Source organism: Arachis hypogaea, chromosome 7 (genome assembly GCF_003086295.3).
Source record: "Arachis hypogaea cultivar Tifrunner chromosome 7, arahy.Tifrunner.gnm2.J5K5, whole genome shotgun sequence".
In the NCBI taxonomy this organism is placed as follows: Eukaryota; Viridiplantae; Streptophyta; class Magnoliopsida; order Fabales; family Fabaceae; genus Arachis; species Arachis hypogaea.
Genome location: NC_092042.1, coordinates 13355980 through 13381036, shown reverse-complemented (window position 1 = coordinate 13381036; position 25057 = coordinate 13355980). Strand labels below are relative to the sequence as shown.

The 25057-nt window shown below is 34.7% G+C and overlaps 2 protein-coding genes across 9 annotated transcripts; both read right to left on the bottom strand.

The window, feature by feature from the left end:
• Window positions 1–8581: 8581 nt before the first annotated feature.
• LOC112702533 (senescence-associated protein AAF, chloroplastic) lies at window positions 8582–15382 on the bottom strand. 8 transcript variants are annotated; one of them, XM_072199151.1, is made up of 13 exons: window positions 15082–15382; window positions 13620–14012; window positions 12879–13007; window positions 12499–12572; window positions 11962–12038; window positions 11787–11858; window positions 11006–11074; window positions 10359–10405; window positions 10149–10278; window positions 9970–10038; window positions 9760–9863; window positions 9290–9365; window positions 8582–9211 (listed from the first exon to the last, which is right to left on the bottom strand). In XM_072199151.1, the coding sequence occupies exons 2-13, from the start codon at window positions 13949–13951 to the stop codon at window positions 9005–9007; spliced, it is 1386 nt and encodes a 461-aa protein (XP_072055252.1). In that variant the 5' UTR covers window positions 13952–14012; window positions 15082–15382; the 3' UTR covers window positions 8582–9004. The 8 variants fall into 8 exon arrangements, with proteins under 8 accessions (XP_072055252.1, XP_072055253.1, XP_072055249.1 ...); XM_072199152.1 differs by having other exon boundaries at window positions 8582–9178; XM_072199148.1 differs by having other exon boundaries at window positions 12870–13010; window positions 15082–15348.
• Window positions 15383–22538: 7156 nt separating this feature from the next.
• Window positions 22539–23996, bottom strand: LOC112702532 (protein RSI-1). Its single transcript, XM_025753603.3, has 3 exons — window positions 23803–23996; window positions 23451–23481; window positions 22539–23002 (listed from the first exon to the last, which is right to left on the bottom strand). The coding sequence occupies exons 1-3, from the start codon at window positions 23884–23886 to the stop codon at window positions 22821–22823; spliced, it is 297 nt and encodes a 98-aa protein (XP_025609388.1). The 5' UTR covers window positions 23887–23996; the 3' UTR covers window positions 22539–22820.
• Window positions 23997–25057: the final 1061 nt, after the last annotated feature.

Below are 25057 nucleotides of genomic sequence, written 5' to 3'. Positions count from 1 at the left end.
CCTAAGGGGAAAAGGCAAAGAAGTCAACACCATAAAACTCGGTGGCGCAAGGGCCAAAGAAGAGTTGCGACCACAGCCAGGGGGAAGAACCAAGGAAATACAGATCGGCAAAGAAGAAGGAAAGAATACCAACATAGGAGCCGGCCTAGGGGAAACCCTGAAGCAAGGGTTGACTAAGCTCCTAAGAGACAATTCCGACCTCTTCGCCTGTAAAGCCTCCGACATGCCCGGGATAGACCCCAAGCTAATGTCGCACAAGCTCTCGGTGTACCCAGGATCCCGACCTGTACAACAGAAAAGGCGCAAGCTTGGTCCTGAACAAGCTCTAGCGGTGGAAGAGCAAGTACAGACACTCCTAGAAGCCGGCTTCATCAGAGAAGTCAAATACCCAACATGGCTAGCAAATGTAATGCTAGTCAAGAATCAAAATGGCAAATGGAGAATGTGTGTCGACTACACCGACTTAAATAAAGCATGTCCCAAGGACCCTTATCCACTTCCAAGTATTGACGCTCTAGTAGACTCCAGCTCGGGATATCAATACTTGTCGTTCATGGATGCCTACTCGGGATATAACCAAATCCCGATGTATGAGCCGGACCAGGAGAAGACATCGTTCATCACGCCCAGAGCAAATTTTTGTTACGTGGTCATGCCATTTGGACTAAAAAATGCAGGGGCCACATACCAAAGGCTGATGAACAAGGTGTTCGCCCCCTATCTCGGGAGCTTAATGGAAGTCTACGTAGATGACATGCTAGTGAAAACTAAGGAAAAGGCTGATCTCTTGACAGACCTCTCGCAAGTCTTCGACACCATAAGGCTACACGGGATGAGGTTAAATCCCGCAAAGTGTACCTTCACAGTAGAGGCTGAAAAATTTCTAGGATTCATGCTAACACAGAGAGGGATCGAGGCAAATCCCGACAAGTGTAAAGCCATCCTTGAAATGAAGAGCCCGACTTGCTTAAGAGAGGTCCAACAATTGAATGGCCGACTAGCAGCCCTTTCCAGGTTCTTGGCAGGATCAGCACTCAAATCCATTCCACTGTTTTCTTTATTAAAAAAGGGATGCTAGTTCGAATGGACTCCAGAATGCGAAGGAGCGTTCCAGGAGTTCAAAAAGTTCTTGAGCCAACCACCAATCTTGACCCGACCTCTAAGCGGGAAAGATCTCGTCCTATACCTGTCAGTAGCAGATAAAGCTGTCGCATCAACCCTGATAAGGGAGGACGAGATCGGACAGCATCTAGTTTACTTCATCAGCAAAGTTCTACAGGGCCCTGAACTAAGGTACCACAAACTAGAGAAGTTTTCCTACTCCTTAGTAATAGCCTCACGAAGGCTACGGCCTTATTTTCAAGCACATACCATAAGAGTCCGAACGAACCAACCCATGAAGAAAATCCTCTAGAAGACAGATGTTGCAGGGATAATGGTTCAATGGGCAATAGAGCTCTCCGAGTTCGACTTAAAGTATGAAACTCGGACAGCAATCAAGGCCCAATGCCTCACCGACTTCATAGCAGAATACGCAGGAGATCAAGAGGAAGAACCAACTACATGGAAACTTTATGTAGACGAATCCTCAAACAAGACAGGAAGCGGCGCAGGCATAATACTAGTCGACGAAAGGGGAACCCAAATAGAGGTGTCCCTCAAATTTGAATTCTCAGCTTCAAATAATCAAGCAGAGTATGAAGCCCTGATTGCAGGGTTGAAACTGGCAGAAGAGGTCGGTGCAACGAAAGTGATGATATACAACGACTCTCAAGTGGTGACCTCCCAGATAAATGGAGAGTATCAGGCCAAAGACCCAAACATGAGAAGGTACTTGGAAAAAACTCTGGAACACTTAGGGCACTTCATGGAAACCGAAGTTAAGCATATAACTCGGGACCTCAATAGCAGAGCAGATGCCCTCTCCAAGTTAGCAAGCACCAAACCAGGAGGGAATAACAGAAGCCTGATCCAGGAAACTCTCCAAGAACCCTCTGTAGTAAAAGAAGAGGACAAACGAGATGTCCTAGAGGTAACTGGGCTAAACCTCGGATGGATGAATCCCTTGGTCGAATACCTAAAATTTGACATCCTCCCCAAAGAGGAAAAAGAGATTAAGAAAATCTGGAGGGAAGCACAACATTACACTCTGGTGAAAAATATCCTTTATAAAAGAGGAATATCAACACCATTGTTGAAGTGCGTACCGACCTCAAGGACCACTGAAGTACTAGAGGAGGTTCATAATGGGATCTGCGGAAATCATCTCGGAGCCAGGTCACTAGCCAGGAAAGTAATCAGAGTTGGATTCTATTGGCCGACCTTGCAGAAAGATGCCACAGAATTTGTAAAAAAGTGCCAATCATGCCAAATGCACGCAAATTTCCACGTGGCTCCCCCCGAGGAGCTCATCAGTATAACTTCTCCATGGCCCTTTGCAAAATGGGGGATGGATTTGTTAGGTCCTTTTCCCCAGGCCCCAGGACAAGTCAAATACTTGATTGTGGGAATAGACTACTTCACAAAGTGGATAGAAGCAGAACCATTAGCCACCATCACAGCCCAGAGAAGTCGGAGGTTTCTCTACAAAAATATCATCACAAGGTATGGGATACCATATTCCATTACCACAGATAACGAAACCCAGTTCACCGACTCTACCTTCGAAAGCCTAGTGGCCAGTATGAAGATCAAACACCAGTTTACCTCGGTGGAACATCCACAAGCAAATGGACAAGCCGAGGCAGCCAACAAAGTCATACTGGCAGAACTAAAGAAAAGACTATAAGATGCAAAAGGAGCCTGGGCTGAAGAGCTCCCACCAGTGTTATGGGCCTACCGGACGACGCCACAATCTGCCACTGGAGAAACGCCCTTCCGACTCGTCTACGGCGTAGAAGCCATGATACCAGTAGAAATCAGCGAACAAAGTCCAAGGGTGATTCTCCATGATGAGATTGGAAACATACAGGGGCACAAAGAGGAGCTTGAACTGCTCCCTGAAGTCCGAGAGCAAGCCCAGATAAGAGAAGCAGCATTGAAACAAATGATGACTACCAGGTACAACAAAAAAGTCATTCGAAGAAGCTTCACCCCAAACGACTTGGTATTGATCAGAAACGACATTGGAGTCAACAAATCGGGGGAATGAAAACTCGCTGCTAATTGGAAGGGACCATACAAAATTAGTGAGGTTTTAGGAAAAGGTTATTATAAGGTGACCGACCTAAACGGCACCGAGTTACCAAGGTCATGGCATGCTTGCAACATGAAAAGGTACTATAGTTAAAAGCGAACTCTACTCCCTGATGTACTCTTTTCCCTACTTCACGATTTTTTCCCAAAAAACAAAGGATTTTTTCTGAAGAAGGGTTTTTAACGAGGCATCATAGTAGAGCCTAAGGGGAATAAGTTGCTAAAAACCCTTAATAGCAGTAAAAGCACCTTTCCAAATAAATAAAGATCTTTTTCAAATATCTCTTATAAAAATTCCTTCTCGTTTATTTTCTTTCTACGAAACGCGCTGACTTAAGCTCGACAAAGCGTGAAAATCCCATGAACCGACTTAGATGGTCGTCAGGATAAAACGACGAGGTACAAGTCGGTGTAAAGAGGTTATAAAAGTTGATCGTAAGAAACTCGGAAACACTCCGACTTATAAGTCGAAATGAAAACCCGAGTAGAGAAGTTTGGAAACACTTCGACCCATAAATCGAAATGAAAAACCGAGTAGAAGAAAAACGCATCGCAAAAATAACCTAAGTCATAAAAACTCAATAAACTGCAAAGTTGAGTATAAGGAATAGTGAAAAAGAGATCGAAAAACCTATTAAAAAAGCCAAAAGACTGTCCTAAGTCCTCAAAGCGAAAAAATCTCAGAAGGACAGACAGGCCAAAGGAAAACGTTTTTCAAGAAAAGGTCGAAGAAATTTTCTAAGTATCAAAAACAGAAAAAGCATGCACACAAAAGATAACTTAAACCCTTATCCAAAAAAGGGTATTTCTAAAATATTTTGTTTACGGCCTTAAAAGGCCAAATAAAATGTCAACTACCACCACCAACATAAAAAAAGAGAGAGTTTAAAAAGAGGGGACCCACAGGCCGGGCCCCCATATAGCCAACAAATTTTTAAGCATCACCACAGGGAGTAGTCAGATCACCACCAGAATCAGGAAGATTGGTCGCAACGCCATTAGGACCAGGGAGAGGGGCACCCACAGGAGTTGGAAGAGAAGTATCGGGAGCCTTGGAAGAACTCGGAGCGTCGTCTGGTCGGGGAGGAGACTCTATGATTCTCTGACCCCGAGTCTTCAACTCGGACTCAGACACAGTTCGGGGAGGAGACACAATGACCCCATCAATGACAATCTTGTCAGGGTCCAAAGGACAGAGATCCAGATCGGGAGCAAGGACTCCGACCTGCTCCTTAAAAATCCTCCAAGCCTCCTCGGCTCCCTCAGCAATAGAGTCCTCCAACTCGGCGTAAGCAGTCCGAGAATTCAACAAGTCCTTCCTCACCTCCACGAGGTCCTTAAACAAGCTCAAATAACTCTCCTGCGCCTTCTTCCTCAAGCCCTCCTCCATATTGCATTGGGCTTGTAACTTGCTCCCCTTCTCCCGGAGGCCATCCCTCTCTTCCTTCAATTTAACGACCTCCTCCTTCAACTCCTTCTCATGTTTCTGATACATGAGAAGCCTTTCCTCCAACTCTTCAACCCTCGAAGTTGAACCCAAAGAGCTAAGAGGAGTCTTCTAAAAAATATCAAGAAACTTAGTGCACACCGCCGCCGCCCTGATATTTTCCTGAGCCAGAATAGTGAGGCGGTTCCGGACAGAAACATCATCCATACCTATACGAGTATAGGGATAGATGTGTTTCCGGATAAATGCAGGAGCATCCACCTTAGCCTCACCTTCAAAAGAAGAGGAAGACTCTAAAGTCTTGCGCTTCTTCTTGTCTGGCTCAGGAAAAGATCGGGGGGAAGGGGGCGGCTGAGAAGAGGCCGAGGAGAAAACAACAATAGGACAAGAAGAGGTCCCCAAATTTTGGGAAGAAGGGGGAGGAAGAGGAAGAGGAGAGCTAGTTACCCTGGCGCTGCCGGCCCTGGCACAGGACCTCGCTTCGACCTCCTGGACCCTCTGGTTGGATTCACTGGAATTCTTCTTCGCCATCTCTGTAAAAAGCAATTAGTAGCCAAAAAAGTCAGACAAGTCGGAAAAACAAGATACAAGTCGGAAATAAAAGCAGAAAAGACAAAGGCTACCTAATTGTGTCTGGACAAAGGTCGGCGACCCCTGGAGAAATTTTTTGGTATCCAGATACGGGGTCCTCCCCCACACTTCTCGGAGGAATCCCACAATGGCTGCATCCACCTCATCCAAGTCATCCAAACCATATTTCTCATAGGGGGAGGCCTCCAACCAGTACAGAGGAAAGCAAGGAACAGAATTTTCATTCAGGAAAAAGGGGTGGTGACCCTCTACACCTTGAACTTTGAAAAAATAATTTTTGAAGTCATGGAAGGATTCATCAAAAAGGGTGAAAACTCTCCGACCTTGTATGGCTCGGAAAGACACCCATTGCTGCTTGTTATTTAGCCCACTGAAGGGCTTGGTCATGTGAAAAAGATAGAAGAAAATCCTCAAGGAGGTCGGAAAATCTAAGGCGTGGCTGATAAACGGGTAAATTTTCAGAAAACCCCAAGAATTGGGGTGAAGTTGGGTAGGAGCAACTCGGCAGTGACGTAAAACAGCTATTTCAAAATCAGAAAATGGAAGAAAAACACCCGAACGGGTAATCATACTCTCATACATATAGAAAAAATGAGGGACCTCCTCAGTGTCCCTCCCGAAACAAACCCGGTCCCGGGACCACCAATTCATACTTTAGCTCGTCCTCCTCAGAAGTACAAATATGGTGATGAGTGCGAAGGTTGGTGATAAACTCGACATCAACCAAGGGTTCCTCCCCCAAGACCGTAACATCAACCCACTGAGCAAGAACTTCTACAGAAGACATTTTTCCTAAGGTATGATGAAAACCTACAAAGGAAAAAGAAAAAAGAATAAAAAACGAGAGTTCCTAAAGGGATATGGAATCTAACAGAAACCTACGGCGTCATGTTCTCCCTCTCCAAAGAAAATAAAAGGCATGCAAACAGAAGCACTTAATAAAAGGGAAGAAAGAACCAACCTTTGCCTGAAAAGGGGTAGAGGAAGATGAAAGCCTTCAACGAAAGTGTTCCACGAACATATGAAAGGGAAAATTTGAAAAATCGAAGAAACGAAACAACGAAAGAAGGGGGAAGCACTTATAAGCACGTTAGGGGCATAATGGTAAAAATAGAAGCGATCATTAATGAATGCACCGTTACCAAGGTAATTAATACCTACGCATACCCCTAACGGACGCGACGTTTGATTAGACGTAACTGTGAAAATCAAAAGTCACGAAAAGTCACGTCGGTTGCGAACGATCACGTCGGTTCCCTCACAAGTCGACCACGACCCCGAGTAGAATACTCGAACCCAAGTCTTAAAAGAAATTAGGCTCGAGTAGGGGCACTGTTCATACCCTGACCCAACGATAAGGCCCAGGTCCAAATGAAAGGCCCAATCCAAATGGTTGAGCCTCGCCCTGTACCAACCTCCTCCCTACGAAGTCGGTTCTTACTACGACTTATCCTAAAGAAGTCGGGGACGAATATTAGCTGCAGATAACCACTCATTCAAATGAGTAACTGCCCCTAAAATCTCTCTACCCACTTCCAGGAGCCATATCTCAACCTCCCTAAGATAAAAGGACGGTTATCCACCTTAAATGGCGGAACTACTTCAACGGTGGTTATGGGTTCACCACTATAAATACACTGGCATCTCTCAGGTATCTCAGAAGCCCAATACTCTCTAGACCTGTTTTGCCCCTTTGCTGACTTTGGCATCGGAGTGTCTTTGCAGGTACCACCCCCCATTCTCCCTTACACAAGTCGGATGGGGGCCTTGGATCACAAACTCACTTGGACGTTTCATCGTTCAGACGATTGGGACAGCCAAACTTATCCAACCCATTAATTTTCGGTTACCCATCATAACAGTAAGTATGATTATATGGGGAGTGTGATAACCGTATTATAGTTTAGCTGTAGTTGCGTCCAAATATAGCCTTTTTTATTTTTTATTTTTTTACTAAATGGGAATCTTTTATTAGATTTATGATATTTCACCTTTGCAAATGATAATAAATCAAAATTAAATTTTATGTAAATGAAATAAAAAATTTTCCTTATTAGATATTTATACTTGGGTAGGATAGTAGGGAACACACAAAAGAGATGGGGTAACTTGGGATTCTGCCTATTAAAAATCTAAAGTGAAGGGTGGGAAATGGGAATGATGGAACAACGGTGTAAATAGTGGATGGTATGATGACAATTCTAAATAAGAAAGAAAAAGAGAATTGATAAAGGAGGGGAGGGAGTTGGATCAATTGGGGGCACTGTGACAGTGATTTAAGGACTTTTGCAATTGAATAAAGATTGGAAATGATGTTATGTGGGGATCATAGTCTTACCTCCTTCACCTTTTGCTTTATTTTGGTCTCACCCTTTATCTTTTAGCTTTTGAAAAGCTCATTCTTAGATTTAAGAAAAGCGAAAAATCTCGTTAACCATGTAATCTAATCAGTAATCACAATAGTCTACCACTCTACCCCAACTTATAGATCAATTAGTTAATAAATTAATTAATCAAATTTAAGGAAGGTGATGGCGGCATTAAAGCCACGTTTGCTAGCCATCATTAGGGTTTTTGTTAAATTATGACATAAAAGAAAAAAAATGATTGCCCCCACTCTCACCTAACTGGGGTTTCTCTATATTAATGCTTGACATGAATAGTGTAATGGGGGAGGTTCAAATTAATGAGGGTTGACAAAAGTTTGTTACTGTGAAGAATTAGAAGTGCTTCATTTGGATGATTTGGTACCGTAAAGTCATCTAAGCAAATAATTATACAAAATCATTTTCTTCGATATCCAAGTATTATTTTTTGTCTAAGATGTAATTTTTCATTTTATCAAGCTAGGCACACATTATGGGTCATAAGATTTGTTATATTTTGGGGGAAACATGGTCTTAATTCTTAAAACAGTGATGAATCAATATGTTTCTTTTTTTAAAAAAAATTAATTATTCTGTTGATTTTTATAGTTTTAAATTCTAACTTTTACCAAATTTATAAGTAGATTCATATACTTTTTTTTAATTAAATTCCTATAGAACTTTTAATTTTCTAATTAGATGATTGTTAGTGTAAAAAATATTAGAATTAACAGAATATTTTTTTTGTAAATTAAAGTACTCACAATTTAAAATCTAAGTCTTTATCACATTTTTTGGGAAAAATATTCAATTAATTTTTAGATTTTTGATACGAAAAAAAACAATTATAAAATTAAAAACTATGTAAAAACCTAATTGAAAGGGAAAAAAAAGTATAAAAACTAAATTACAAATTTAGTAAAATTATAAAGACTAATAAAATAATTAAACCACAAAAAAAAAGTTGAAACAGGTTGTCCCATTTTCCATAATAACGTTTATATCAACCAACACCGTGGGAGGAAATTAATCTAGTACATTGTACATATAGAACACTTACATGAAAACAAGCATATTTATAAATTGAAATCTAAGCAATTGTGATGAAAGCTTTGCATTTTATTACGCGTATCACCAATCTAATGGTATCCTAGGGTGTGTTCCTGGTTGAGGAGAAAAAAAAAAAAAAAGGAGGGAATCGAAAAGTTTGAAAAATAATATCATTCTACAAACCTTTCTCTGCTCTCCTTTTTTATTTTAACCTCGGACTCACAAACACACCCTTTTAGAGGAGCACAAGGGTCACTTGCTAGTGATCATGTTGGGGTTAATATACTAGTTAGAATCCAATCCGTGGGATGCATCTATGCTGTACAATGCAATGTTTGTTTCCATATATATTTTTTCATCTGGTATCTTCCTCACTATCTGATTTTGTGCCCTCTTTCTCTTCCATGATGCTTTCATCCATCATAAACCTCCAGCTATCCCCTTCTTCTATTTCCCATTGTTTTTTCAGTTCATAAATAGCTTTCGATGCCGCAGCAGCAATGGCTGGGTTGCTGTCTTCTGCCAGTCTCTGCAACATGAACCCAAGACAATAAAAATCATTCTGCCAAAAGGAGAAAAAATTATGAAACTGGTAACAGTAGTCGAAAGTACAGATGATGATAGATTTGCATATACCAACCTGCAGTGCCCCCATCCCAGCATTTCCAAGAGTCCACATGGATGGTGCTGCTGCTAGTGCATTGGCTAAAGCTCGTCTGGAAACGCATAACATTTGAAAAGAATATAAATGAATATGGATTGAGGTTGCTTTTAATGTTTCTCTTCTCCTCCTCCTACTACTACTATTGCCACCACCACTATATATTTCTTTACAAGTAATCAACGGAATTTTTGCTTTGTTATGATTGCATTTTCAGAATTGAACGACATAGTGAAAGGGAAATTTTAAAATTTCAGAATAATATGTAACTTTTGTTTTGTAGCAGAAGGATCAAAACGTGTCAATGATGAAGCCAACCAAGCTAATTCTATTAATACTAGTTGAATTAAAGCCAGGTATTTTTAGCCCAAAAAATTGATCCTTTTTGGAGAAAAACAAGGCAATGCAATCATATTCCTTGAAAGACTCCAATATCAGACAAAGCTTACCGAGTACTGTCATCAGGAGAACTGGAACACTCCGCCAACAATGATACACTTTGTTTACCATCCATTGCATCAAGGTCTATAAGAGTGGTAACCAACAACTCAAGCTGTTCCAGGTTTAAAAAAAAGCCCAAAAAAAATCAATGCTTATTACTTGCATATTGAGTTAGTGACTAGAATCAGACAATAAAAAAAATAAACAGTGAATCAAACCTCTTCAGGGTCAGTGTAATCAATTCCATCTGCTTCGGATAGTGCTGATGCCATAATCCAGTAAGCTTCCTGTTCACCTTAAAAGCTTACCATATGATTGATACTTTCCCTGATACAATTCGGTTACAGAAATTGATCTATACGTAATGAGGAAAATAAAACAGCAAACATGAAAAGACCTGAAGAGCAGCGATCCGTTCTGTGGTCACATCCCCGGGGAGGAAATTTACAGATTTTCCATTCTTTTCAAGCCTTATACGACCTCTTCTATTATTAGCTGAAAGAGATCTTTTATCTCTACGTAGAGGACTGCACCCAATATCATCAGAAAACAAATTTTCAGTGCTTATTATTATATAGAAGAAGGCATTTGAAGTTACTTGACTTACAATTTATACATCTTGCTCACCATCATGTCATGGATGTTTACTATGAACTGCAATATTTACATAATACAAAATAAATTTCTTAACTGGGAGCTCAAACAAAATATGCATGATATTTCAAAAACAAGTAGAGTAGCAATTCATTTTAAGCAGAATAGTTCCAACTGTCAGTAACAATAAGTAGGGCTGAGTTTGGTTTTGATAACAGGACAAGACAGAACATTGGAAACAGGACACAAAGGACAAAGACACAAAAATTAGTTCTTCTATATTTTGTTTGGTAATAAACTGAATATAAGATAGAACAAATAATAAAAGTCCAATTTACTTTAAATTTTTTCTTCACACAAAATTCAGAAAGAAAAATAAAATGGTAAAAAAAATAATTATGAAAAATTAATAGTGACAATAAAAAGAAAAAAGAAATTGTGTCCCCGTCCAGTGTCTTTGTGTCCTTCTTGACAGAAAGGACACAAAATACACTAATTCAGTGTTCCAGGACATAATGTCTCTGTCCATATCTCATCTGTCAAATATGTTCTTGTGTGTCTGTGTCTATGTTTCAGTGTCATGTGCATGTAAATAAATGCAGCCTAGTAGAAAAGAGAAATATTCCAAAGTGAAAACTGTTGTAGAGCATAAAATGTTACCTCCAAGGCCATAAGGGCATCTTCCATAGCACGCTGCTTAGCACGGAAATCAGCAAGACGTAAATCAGCCTGATAGTTCAAAGGTTATGTCAAAAGGGGTTTTGTATTTTTGGCTATAGACAATCAAACACTTGTTTCTCTTGCTGCGATCTTGCAAAAGGATCTAGAGGTTCATATTAAGATCTAATGGGATGGGATAGTCATAGTTTTACACAAGAAACACTTTTTATTGCCCCAAGGGAAGACAAAATAATTTGTACTGATCACGAAAACAGTTTTATAGTTGTTTGAATTCTTAATTAATGGACTACAGGATTATACAAAGTAGCCATATGGCTGCTTTAGTTTTTAACTTAATGAAGAATAGCTAGGGAAGACTGAACTTCAAGTCATACCACCCCCTAGGCATACCTAAGTCGAGCCATGAAATTAGATTACAGGACAGATTTCATATTTATGACCACCCATGAATTTGTTTCTTTGTTCCATAGAAGTAATGGAGTTTCAGCAAGACAGGAATCACAAGGTTTATTATTATTATTATTATTATTATTATTATTATTATTATTATTATTATTATTGTAGAAGAATTTCTCTTCTATGTCAACAATTAAGACACATTTAACCAACAAATCGTGAGTGTAGAATAGTGACAAGGGGATAGGCAATGTATCAAAGACAAAATCACTTGATGCAAATTATATCAATAAAAATCTTATATCATATTAACCAAGCATATCATTCGGATGAAAAAGGAAAACTAAGAGGATAAAAGGTTCACCTCTAAGGCCCCATCACTCCAATGCTCATCAGCAGCACTTTTCAATCTGGACCGAGCTTTATCCTTTATTATCTGCGCAGTACATTTAAAAAAAAAGAGTGAAAAACCAGGACAAAGTATACCACCAATCTGCAATCTTCAATCAAAAAATGTGAAGATTCTAGATGATACAGACAGCAGCAATGCTATTAAGCCGTTTAGCTTTCTCCTTGACATCACGATCGATTTTCTCAGTGTCCTCTCTTGCCCGAGCTACACAGCAAAATAAGAAGAAAAATATATGTAAGAATAGAATCATTCATAAAGATGATGCACCTATTGAATCCTTCCTCTTCAGAAGCAATAAAAGGAAGAAAAGATCCATGCACATGGAATTTTGTTGTAAAGCACTTCAACATTCCCCAGATGCTCGAAGAAAAACACTTCAATAAGTAATAACGTAATCTCTTTTCAAACTGAAGGTGCTTGCTAAATATAATTGCAATCTCAATTGACTTATTTGTTTCTTTATTTCTTTTGGTTGGGCAGAGGGGATGCTCTAGGTTTATGGGTGGACATTGCTGTCCTCACATGAAATACAAGTATCGCTTAGAAAGTATATTTACACAAGTATCACTTCTAATGAAACATTTATTTCAACTTTCATTGTATGAATAAGGATGCCATGTTTCAGTACAATATCACATTGCTTAAAACGAATGAATTGGCTAACCATCAAGCTTGAGAAATTCTGTCCCTAGAAAAGCAATATCTTGGCGCGCTCGAGCATCCAACCTCATTATGCCTCTGACAAAATAATAATTTAAAATTATTTTCGTTGCCTAGGACTCAATTACATTTCTTACTCTTATATGTATATAGGAAATACAATATATAAAACGGATAGACATTGAGGTGAGAGGCATTATTTAAGTCAGCTACAGATAAGTCCTATATCGAAATTTGCAAGCCATGATTATCAAAATATCTAGACCAAACACATTATTTATACAATTGATCAGATAGTGTGATAAAAAGACAGCTAGATGAACAATAGTTAGAGCATGTTTCAAGCAAAAAAACATAGGACTAAATACAGCTTACAGGAAGTACCGTGAGAGCAAGACAATGTCATTGCGAGCCCTTTCATTGACGTACTTTGCATCATTATGAACGAACTTACAAGCTTCAGCCAAGCCACGAACAGAATGAATGCGATCAATTTTCTCATCTTTGGTATGTCTGCTGTACACAGAAAAATATCTCTAACATTTAAGTTTGAATACTCAAATATGAAATAGTGATAAATTTACATGCTATCATCAAAAGTTGGAGAAAGATAAATGCTAGTTTGACATATGATAGAATTGGCAACTGAAATGCAATAACTAAAGGGTACTAGGCCAGGCATAAGAAATTACGGAAGAATTATAATGGTAGAAGGATGGTTAATTATAGGGTAAAGTAAATTTTTTTGTCCTTGAAGTTTGCAAAAATTTTAAAGATATCCTAAGTTTTATTTTATTTCAATTTTTTCCTAAAAATTTTCGATTTGCATCAAATATACTCCTGATGGCCAATTTTTCAAAAAGCTTAGGACCAATTCAGCAACAATTTTACAAGAACAACCATCACTACAAGCAAACCAAAAATAGTTGTCATGCATTATTGCTAGTTAGTCCTTAAATTTTTGAAAATTTATCTATCAGGGTATATTTGATGCAAATCGATAAATTTTGGGACAATTTGGGACAAAATTGAAACAAAGTAAAACTTAGGGTATTTTTAAATCTTTTGACAAACTTCAAAGATAAAAAATATACTTTACCCTTAATTATATTTTAATTCTATTACCTAGTTAAATCAGAAATGTCAGCGTAAGTTGTAACACGATCCTTCTCTTCCGTATTGTTTGCTCCAGGTGATTTACATAAGATAGAATATTTTTTTGAGATTGACCTATCTGATTTTCCATTGATGATCAAAACCGGGTCATTGAGTAAGGTTGATCTCCCTGTGAGGAAACATCTTTGGTTCATATATCCATGTTCTAATCCATTCCCTGGAGGCTGTATTCTGTTGATCTTTGTGGACATGGAAGAAGAATGTTTTTCGTGTGATCTACAAAGAGTTGTTTTATGAGTCACAATAGGACCACTTGAAATTTTGTTTGCAGTAAGTGCCATCAGAATATCAAGAAAAGAATCATGTATGCCTGGTCTTCATCACACTTGAAATATCTCAGTTCTGCAGAAGAATATCACAAACGAGCATGAGGACATAGAACCTACCTATAAATGGTAGATAGTAATAGTACAATCCATTTTTTTAAGGAACTACAAGTTCCATTAAAAAAGATGCATATTGTGAGAAAGAAATACAGAAACAAATTCGTATTCAAGAAAATACAATCTGGGGTCTGATTGATAAAATAAACTGACAGATTAGAGTATAAGTGAAGTTGTGTGTTATATTGTTGAGAATCATATATACCAATCACAATGCCACTAATTTTGTAATTCAAGTGCCGAAAAAACTGGTAGTCAACATTAAGCATGACTTCTTAGAAGACTCCTATGACAATCTTGAAAGTTTGGTTTCACTTTGTGTTGTTTCAAATATTTACTAATAGTTAGTGTTTATGCAGCAATCTGCTGCATCTTACCTCCCTAACCCCTTTTTATAAATTTTTCAAAGGGCACCTTAGCCCCAACCTCATCCAAATGTTTCTTCAAAGAATATGCATTTGATAAAAACACAGTATGTAGTTCATGTCTCCAGAATTTCCAGAAATTAATCCAAAGCAACTTATATCTAATACCCTAGATTTTAATAATATTTTTCCAACATTTAGATGTTGAAAAATCCAAGCGGCAAAGATAGTATCAAATGCTTGAAATACTAGCTAGCAGGTAGCAGCTACATCTAGTTGGCAAGTCTGAAATTTTCCACAAACAGTTATTTATAGTTGAAGTATATAACTATATATTTCATTTTCTAAAACCGTAGAGCAGATCAGCATGTGATTCACCTCATCATTTCTCTATATCATCCTAAGTGATTATTCAATGAAATCAATCAATCAATTAATACTACTATGATCACAAGTAATTCCAGTTTGAAGCTAAAACTTCAAATGCAGATGAATTTTCCCAACTATTCAGATACATAAGCCACATCTCAAGTTCACTCAAATTTCAGAGTCACCACTACAACACCACACTAGCAAAATTAGAGAATCATCGAAACAAAGAACAGCAACAATTCATAAGATAAATTGGGGAAGCAATAAGAAAAGGGAAGATGGGGAAATTACCTATGGAAACAAAAAGAGAGGGAATTTGTGCGGAAGGAGAAGAAGCAGCAGCTAATAAATTAGGTTGATGGAGTGAAAGAGAGAGTAAGAAAATGAAAGAAGAGAGTGTGAAGGCCAAGAAAATTGGAGAAGATAATTGAGAACCACAAGGAGAGGGTGTGGTCCTTTGAAGGCCAACGACGAACAGTAGAAAGAATGAGAAATGGAATGGAGACAAAGAGTCACATTGGAATACTGGAACATGTGAGGGGTGAAATGAATGTCCACGTCACTTCATAAATGGGCATTGTTTTTTCAATTTAGTTTTGATACAGGTCACTGGTAGTATTATTGTAAAATAATTTTATATATATATTTAATGGGAAAGTATAAGAATATGGACAATGAAGATTTACTGAGTATTAGATATATAACTATTAATGTTATATTTTTTTATCAGTTAAAATTTTTGGAATGAGTGGTATTATGGCATGGTATTAAAGTTCTAGATCCGAAAATCAAGAGCTCGATCTTTGGTAAACTCTAAAATTAGTTTAATTTTTTGGGAAGATGTTTATTATTTCTAGTACTCGAATGGTTATTCTAGATAGTATGGGAATGTTCATTTTGTAATTTAATAGTCCATTGTATAAATAGTCTATTGTCTCCCTAGCAAAATTCATATTTAATTATGTAATATTATATCAATAAAAATAATATTTTTAAAAAATAAAATTATTTAATATAATTACAATTAGATAGATTTTATAAATAAAAAATTAATTTACAAAATACGTATTAAACACATATTAATATTCTAACCAATATATAAAATATATATTGAACACGTGTTAAATTGCAATACCAAACTTTTTATATATTATATTAATATTTTTTGTACATCTATAATATTGTAATACATCTTAAATTTTAATATTCAATTAAATATTGTATTTATTACTATATTAAAAATAATTTTTATTTTTGTGGGACAAGATGGGTAAATGACACTTTCAACACTTCATCATCCCAATCCATTTTGGATAAAAGATCCGCAGCCGCTGCTATGTCTTGCTGGGCATGGCAAATTTTTAGCTGATTATAATTGTATGGGTTGGGACCAATATAAATAGTGGTTGCCTCGCTTTTGTTGCTTTTTGTATTTGTTTGGAAGTTCCACAAATGAATACTTGAGTTATGGTATCATAATGGATGAATTTAGTTTGATGACTTTCGAACTTTTTTTTAAGATTGTTTAAGATATTATAATGTGTATATCTAAAATTTATATAGTATTTTTAGTACTTAATATTTTTTTTATAGATTATTGGTTATATTTCAGATAGATAGAAGAGATATCATATAGAAAAAGACAAATTGTATCATATTTGAGATGAATATGAGTCTCTAAATATCTATCGATATAAGTTTGTAATGATAAATAAAATACATACTGATAATAAAATAGGTAATAGAACAAATAATTAATATTTGAGTAATGCTATTACTGTGTAGATGGCTAAAAATTTCTACATGTATAAATTTGAGGTGTTGAAATGAGATTGAAATTTGTCTATAATAATGAAACCCGCACTAATGAACAAATTATTATTGATGGGTCCACCATCTGAATTGTTGTAGGGAGAAACAGTATATATGTAGAAAATGTTAACCATTTTACTACTTTGCATCCTTTAAATTAGATAAATTAGATTTAATTAGTATTAATAATTTTTTTTGAGTGTTCGACTATAACATTAGTTGAATTCTGGACTTGAACTTGATATCATACTTTCTATGTCAATATAAAATTTTTCTTTATTAAAAATTATTATTTGTATTGATTTTGTTAAATAAAATTTTATTATATTATATTTTTGCTATTCTTATTTTATATTATAATTATGAATATTTACAAAATATTATTATCTTTGAAAAAAAGTTTTGAACAAAATTTTCTAATTATATATATAATAAATTAAAATTAGATTGATTTATTAAAGAGATTTTTTTTATAATTTCAAATAATATAAATTTAATTTATCCTAAATGACAAAAAATAAAATGAGAAGTATTTTAAATTATTTTTTTAAAAAAATAATGGTGCAAATATACTATATCTTTAAAATAGTCTTGAAATAATGTCTATTCTCTCTTTTACATGATTTATTACAGTTTTTCTCAATTAAATGCTAATATATATTTCTATATTAAAAAAAAACTATTACTATCATTTTTTATTTTTTTTTACTATTACATCAAATTTATGTACGAAGAAAAAGAAATTTACCAAATAAAGTTTTAAAGTCATAGTATTTTTTGTTACATAGGATAAATTAAATTTATATTATTCAAATTGATAAAACGAAATTTCTAACAAATATAGTTTTATTAATTTTATTAATTAATAATAATTTTTAAACCTAAAATTTGTTATCACTGCAACAAAACATTGAACTAAGTAAAATGTTAGTCCCAAGTCCAATCCAAAAATTTCAGTAACTGGTCCAATACAAAAGATTTCATTAAATATTAATTAGAAATATTAACTAATTTAAATGAGACACAAGCTAACCAACTTAGGTTAGTCGAGTGGTCAGCTCACTTGTCCGCTTAAACAAGTGTGGATTTCATTATTATAGACAAAATCCAATCTTATTTTAACGCTTTAAATTTATATATGTAGAAATTTTTGGTCATCTACATAGTAACATTGGCCTTAATATTTAGAACGGGTGTGAATATTAAAATATCAATCTTTTATATATTGTTAGATTGGAATTCGTTTAAAAAATAATAAAATTGTTATTTGTATACCAAAATCAGTCACCAATATATTTGTGTATAAATATATGTGTGATTTAATTTATTTTTAACATGTATTTATATTCTAGTATGTATTTTATACTAATAGCTGATTTTAGTGTATACGTAATATAATCCAAAAAATAATACTTAAAATTGTTAATTAAATTAATCTTTTTATTCATTATAGGATAACTTGTGTTCGGTTGCTCGTGTATCAAACGGGTCGGATGTGCTAAATGCTCAGGAATGATGGAAAAACTGGATTCGGATTACCTTCATGCGTGTAGAGGAGAAGGTCGGAACTCGAGATCCTCTCGGATTGACGATGTGGAGTGAAGAGGAGGGATGCCACCTGTAAAGAGACTCTGACACTTTAACCAGTATTCGTACAAAGTCGTCACTTAGGGTAAGGATTAAGTGACGTACCTCTGGGTAGAACCCTCCCCTTATACAGTCTACATTAGGGCGAGTCCTATAGGAACAAACTTACATTTCAAAAAGTTTTTTTCCCCAGTTGTCAGGTACCTCATGGGAGGGGAGGTGGCGTTTTGAGTCGCCTTTCGATTCAAATTTCATATACTCAGCGGATCGACCGATCGCTCGGATTAAAATATTGGGCCAGTTGGACCGAGCCAAAACAACTTGTCACCTTAAAAAGATAAAACATGCTAATATAATAAGTTAGTATCACATCTTATATGATATATCCTCGGTTTATATAAAGTAAAATTTGTCTGTACAAAGTATAAGTAATTTTAGTTCAAAGATTAAAAAATGAGCTAAGAGCCTAAGACAATTTTTTTTTTTTATATGGACTAATGGTCTAACGAACATTTTCTACAGAACAATAATTTCTGCGGTTACCTATTCTTTTTAATTTTTTATTTTTTGATAGGTAACGGGGCCAAAGGCCCAGCTGCAGTTACCTCTTCTCAATCATAATTGATGTCAGGTTAATAAACTAATTCTATTTTGCAATGTCTTGATTGTCTTGCCATGTGATGATTCTTCCATAATATTTGTACCTTTTTTGGTACCATTTTCTGGTCAATCTGTACCTTTTTAGACTAATTTGTGCCATTCTTTTTTTTTTAATCCATTGTGGTATTTTTATTGTGATAGTAATGTTGTAATATTATGATCATTTTGCAAATTAGAGATTAATTTTCTAATTTAATTGGTGATGGCGAATTCAGTTTCTTGATTGATTTATCTCTTCTATCTTGATTCACTATTTTACAAATTTCTCAAAAATGGTTTCAAGTTCTATTATTCGCCAAGAGATTTTAGTTTTTTATTTATAAATTCTTAATTCATCATTTTTTACTTGTAGTATTAGTTTTATTACTATTCTGTTTCAATTTAGGTTTGTAAATTGTAATTTTAGAGTTTTTTTTTTTTCAGTTTTGCATCAGCCATCTATTATACTATAGTGTTTGTAATGATCTTTTTGGAGTAAATGCCCAAAATAGTCCCTGAATTTCAAATCGGTATTCAATTTAGTCCTTAATTTTTCTAAATGACCAACTAAATCCCTTAAATTCAGAAACGTGCATCTCCGATAGTCCTTCACAGAAGTGCCGTCAAAACATTGCTGATGTGGAACGTTAACTGCCATGTGGGCATTCCAGCTGTATGCTGATGTGTGCCAAGGTTGAATTTGATTCAAATTGGTATTTGAAATTGTCTAATATTACCCAAATTAGTCCATTTCAATTATAAAACCCTAATTGTCTTCCCTTCTTCAAACTGTATGCTACGTTTTTCTGTTCTTCGACTTTCCTTCTCTTCTTCAGATGAAAAAAGTAATGTTATTTCATTAAGAGTAAAGTATCGTTTTTGTCCCCAACGTTTGGGGTAAGTCCTATTTGTGTCCCTAACGTTTAAATCGTCCTATTTATATTCCTAACGTTTATAAAAGTGATTCAATGTTATCCTATTATCAATTATACTAACAAATCAGATTATATTTTTCAATTATTCTCACTTAGATGTATTCATTTTCAATTAGGTCTTACTTGTATGTGTTTGATTTTAATATTGTACCCACTATTTGTGTTTAGATTCAATTATGTTCCTAGAGAAGTGAATTATGTAAATGTTGTAAGAATTAGTTTCAATTTTTGATGAGCTATTTTTCAGAGTGGATCATCGATTCTATCCCAGACATTTGTATTCTAATTTCAAGAAGAGATTTTTAAAACTCAAACTAAAGCGTTCATGATGTGTAATTGACGGTAGGATAACATTGAATCACTTTTACAAACGTTAGGGACACAAATAAGACGATTTAAACGTTAGGGACACAAATAGAATTTACCCAAAACGTTGGGGATAAAAACGATACTTTACTCTTTCATTAACAATCTGCTATTACACAAGCAGCAAGTATTTTGATTAGCAAAATAACTTACCTCCACCACCATTCATGGTCTTCCACAAATAATTGAATTTATGTCAGGCCAATATTGACCAATGCAATTATGACAATGGCAGCGATAAATGTGATGAACAAAATGGTAGAAAGAGTGTATATTTTGTAGTCCTACATACTAGCATATTTCTAATGTAACTACAGGACAATTGCACTAAATGACACAAGATCACCAATAAACATTTGAAATGGTATTTTCCTATATCAAGCAAATTGCTGAATCTTCCTAGAATATCTCTTTGTGGAAGAAGGGTTTTAAAACTCAATTCTAAAGTCGTATCCAACAACTCCATCAAACACGAGCAAGGGGATAGCAAGGACTATGAATATAACAAGAATCACAATAATGAAGTAAAACGTGAGAGCAGTTGTGGCACCATAAAATATTGCAATAATGTTGAAGATAGAGGCTATAACAAAAACTAGTCTAATGTAAAGAATTACTGCTAAATTAACACTCCTTTTCTGGAATTATAATCAAGTAACACAATAGACATAGGATGTTGATAAAAAAATATAATGAGACATCATTTATTTTTCATGTTAATTGTATATGAAATTACCATTCATTTCCAACAAACTAGCCATAGAAGGATGCTGATGAGTACCTGAACAGCAAAGAAATTTTTGAGTATCTATCCATCCTATTCTCAAAATGCAGTGCAGTTGCATTTCAGGTAATTGAATAAGTGAACTTAAATCAACATCAACATCAACATCATTACTTATATCAATGGCACCATTTGGATCACCAAATACATTCACTTCTATGACTTGGTCTCCATTAAAAGAACATCAAATTGAACATGCATAAAAAAGTAATATTTTGTCCCTCCCTTAGCAGGACTCCAACAATCCTCCTCAAACTTCCCAATAAACCCCCCAAAATAGAAGGTAATCCAAGTAAAACTGGAAGTAGTAGTCATAGTTAATAGCTTCGTTGAAGCTTGCAACCTCATCAACATATCCATTTTTGGCACAATATCTCATCAATTTTGTCCTCCCTGAACTTAAATTCATACAAAGCATTGCTCAAATAAAAAGCCACAGTAACAGAATTGAAATCCCCATCTTTTTTATGCTTCACTTTACCAATAACTCCCTTTATTCCTTTATTCTTTTTTCTTTTTCTATCACTATAATGTTTTGAACATCATTGGAGCGATTTATCTCAATATAAATTACATCCAAACATTCAATATTTGTATCAAAAAGAGTGATAGTGAGCGATAACAAAAACCTAAACACTCACCTTTCACCTTCTGCAATGTGCGAATACAATGATGCTTCATGCAAAACTTGCTTCACTGAATACAACCGGGAGTGCCACGGAGGGGCACTTGTGAAGCTCGACAACTGCGAGTTGAAGGAGATGAAGAGATGATGCAGAAGAGAAGAAAGTGTTTTTGATAGCAAACGGCATCGTTTGGCCTATTCCCCTTAAACGGTGTCACTTTTTAAATTGCCAACTAAGCATTTAACTGCACACATCAGCAGTGTTATAACGTCTGGTAACTTTTGGACTAACGGAGATTCACGATTCTGAGAGTCAAGGATGCATTTGGTCATTTTAAAAAATGGAGGACTAATCTGAAGTGAGTTGGGAATTTCAAGGACCATTTTGGGCATTAACTCGATCTTTTTGTAATGAAAAAATCTAGAGAACTAATTAAATTATGAGCCAACTCAAGTCAATCTCTCTTGTATTTTTAGTTTTAAAATTCGAAAAATAAAAAATAATGAAGGGTTGTTTTTTTTTATAACAAGCCTCTTATTATAAAATTAATTGGTTCTAGTTGGTTATATTCTTAATTGGTTCCTGATTTGTAATTCATCTTTCAAACGAGTAAATCCTATTTTTTACTAAAAAAGAAAATTCTAATACCTTTTCCTAAACCAAAATTTAAAAACGTTTTTCGTATGTCCTTAAATTTTAATAACAATATCTGCTCAATCATTATTTACCATACTAAATTGATAGAATTCATTAATTAATACCAATTAATACCGGAGAAATATAATTCTTTTCAAATTATAATATGACCCGAGAGCCATTTGCCTTGAATTCTTTGCTCTCTTGATTCTTGAAAAACTTGCCAAATGCCTACTATTAATCAATATTACAGTTTCGACTTTTGCTTTGAAAAAAAAAGGCGACAATGTGCCAAAGACAAAAATAGAAAGTGAAAATTCACATATAATTTTTATATAAAATTAATAGCTAAAAATCGATAAATAATTTAATATATTTGACTAAATTATCATCTTTAACCGTTATCAACTATTAATTTTATACAAAAATAACTACACATAAATTTACTAAAATATAATTGCAGCAACAAACACAATAAGCTCTAATATTTCCTCTACGTTAAGGGAAAACTAAAATACATAGCCAAATGTGCCCTTGTATTGCCAAGCATGGCATTGTAAATATATAATAGAATATTGAAGTAGTATTACTAATTAACTTATATATATAAATTTGATATGATTAGGAAAGAGAGGGTTTAAAGTTTTAAGGGCATTTGGGACCCCCTTCCTTGGTCTTCCAGGTGTTGTAGCAAGGGCACACTTGCTTGTTTCCATATGTACCAGGAGGAACACACAGGCATTTGGCGCAACATTTCTGGCAGAAAAACATGCATGGCTTCTTGTGTGAAGTTGCTGAGCAACGGTAACTGCACCTTGGTTTACAATCTGTGCAATATAATTAAAATTATATTTTCTTACCACTATTAGTTAGCAAACTAAAATCACTAAAAAGCTAATTTATAAATTATAACTACCACTTGTCATGTGTACATAACTACATATCATAAAGATCCAAATTTTTTTAAAAATTAATTACTATTAAATTTATATTTTTTATGATATACAAAAAACTAAGGTTGCGTGCGTTTATACTATTTCAGAACAATGAAGACGCATGCACAATATACACAAATATATACCATTTGTTGAGTTATTAAAACACTAATAAAAGAAATATAAATACATTTGTTATTAAAAATTAATTTTACTTTTATTATGATTGGTAAAAAAGCTACTGAGAGTAGAAAGTGAAATTTTTAAAAGTTTGTTCCTTCAAAATTTTGAATAAGCAAACCTATCGAGTGGCATAAGAGCTAGTGAATCTATAAGATACCTGAAGGGCGAAGTCTTGCACTTCCATAAGCCTGGCCAAAAGGATTACACAAAAACAAACATTTTTTTGCAAGAATTAGAATAACTGGGATCTTAATTTGATAGCATAATGCTGCCACTGGAAAGAAAGCCATGACTAATTAATTAATAAAACAAAGCAAATTAAATTAGGAAAAGTATAGATAATCAACAACATTTTTTAATAATGTGTAAACAATGTGAATTAATAAAGTTAAAAGAGTAAATTAATCTTAAATTTAATTAGTAATATTAAATTAGGGTGTAGTATATTTTTATTTGATTGGTAGTTGTTAGTATTTTGAGGCGTAAATTATTATATGCTATGTAAGTACCTCAGCCACATTGGAGAATGTGAGCAAAAGAAGCAAAGAGAGAGCAATGAAGACGATGGAGCTGGTGGAAGAACGTGCTGCCATTGCTATGATATGCGGAACAAATTGGATAAAAAGCTCACTTTCAGAGTAAAGGAAAAATAAAAAAGGCAAAAACGAGTAAGGAAGTGTTACTGATGATGTAGGAGTTGGAATACTTGGGTAGATATTTATAACGAAAGCTAATAATCATTTAAAAGAAAGAAGTAAAAGAATTTCCGTTGTTTATGGCGTTGAAAAGGGTGATTAGGAAGTGATTGGTAACATGGAAAGAAATGAGGTTGCAAGAGTGAAGTGCGCGGTAATAGCGGCGTGTCTTTTGTTTTCATTTGCATTTTTTCAACTCAGTAACATGGTAGGGTCCTTTCTCCATTCATATTTGTTCTTTCTTTTTGTTATTACCATTTGTTCTTCTTTTAAAAGAAAAAATATTTTACCCTTTTTTCTTTCCTTGCTCAAAAATTTTTAGAACGAGTAATGTTGATAAAGAAATAAAAGATAAACATAAAAACAAGAATTCAAACAGAATAAAAAGAAATATTGAAATTGAAAATAGAAATAAAAAGGATAAATTGAAATTGAATACAAAGAAAATCACTCTACTTCTATCTAATTTCTTTACGCAAACAAGAAATGACTTTTTAACCTAACTTGTCAATGTCATAGTTTGGGAATTGAATGAAAGGACTCCTCAATCTTCTACCCAATTCTCCGATGCAACAAGAGAGTAACTCCTCAACCTCAATTATCCACACCATAGTTTCATCACAATACCAAAAAAAGGATTTTAAAACCTCTAAATCATTCTATACTCTGACTATCCTAGTTTATGAGGTATTTATAGTCTCTTATTAAGTTAAAACAAAGAAAATCTTAAAATTAATAAACATAAGACCCAATCTAAAAATTAAATAAATAAAATAAAAATACATCAAATTAAATTAAAACATTCTAAAATAAAAACTAATATCTTTAAAATAATACTTGAACTCTTCATATCGCAAATATGTAAAGCATATATCAAATGCTATTCATAAGATTTCTTTTTATTAACATATACATATACAAAATGTAACCAAAAAAATTTGAGTGGTATAATTAAAAAAAAAAAGAAAGAAAGAAAGAAAGATAATGTATATGAGTCAAAAATTGAGTGGTATAATCTACAATTAGGGAGAGTTTCGTAAAGTTAATTATTGGAGAGAGGTTAATACAA

What these genes read in the sequence shown, in the direction of transcription:
- LOC112702533 (XM_072199148.1), bottom strand. Translation starts at nt 13,951, where the DNA reads ATGGCACTTACTGCAAACAAAATTTCAAGTGGTCCTATTGTGACTCAT. An exon ending in GGAGTGATGGGGCCTTAGAG is followed by an intron (nt 11,075 to 11,786) that starts GTGAACCTTTTA and finishes TTGAACTATCAG; the next exon opens with GCTGATTTACGTCTTGCTGA. An exon ending in TCTCCTGATGACAGTACTCG is followed by an intron (nt 9,366 to 9,759) that starts GTAAGCTTTGTC and finishes ATGCGTTTCCAG; the next exon opens with ACGAGCTTTAGCCAATGCAC.
- LOC112702532 (XM_025753603.3), bottom strand. Translation starts at nt 23,886, where the DNA reads ATGGCAGCACGTTCTTCCACCAGCTCCATCGTCTTCATTGCTCTCTCT. An exon ending in CATTCTCCAATGTGGCTGAG is followed by an intron (nt 23,482 to 23,802) that starts GTACTTACATAG and finishes CCTTTTGGCCAG; the next exon opens with GCTTATGGAAGTGCAAGACT. An exon ending in TGCAAGACTTCGCCCTTCAG is followed by an intron (nt 23,003 to 23,450) that starts GTATCTTATAGA and finishes TATATTGCACAG; the next exon opens with ATTGTAAACCAAGGTGCAGT.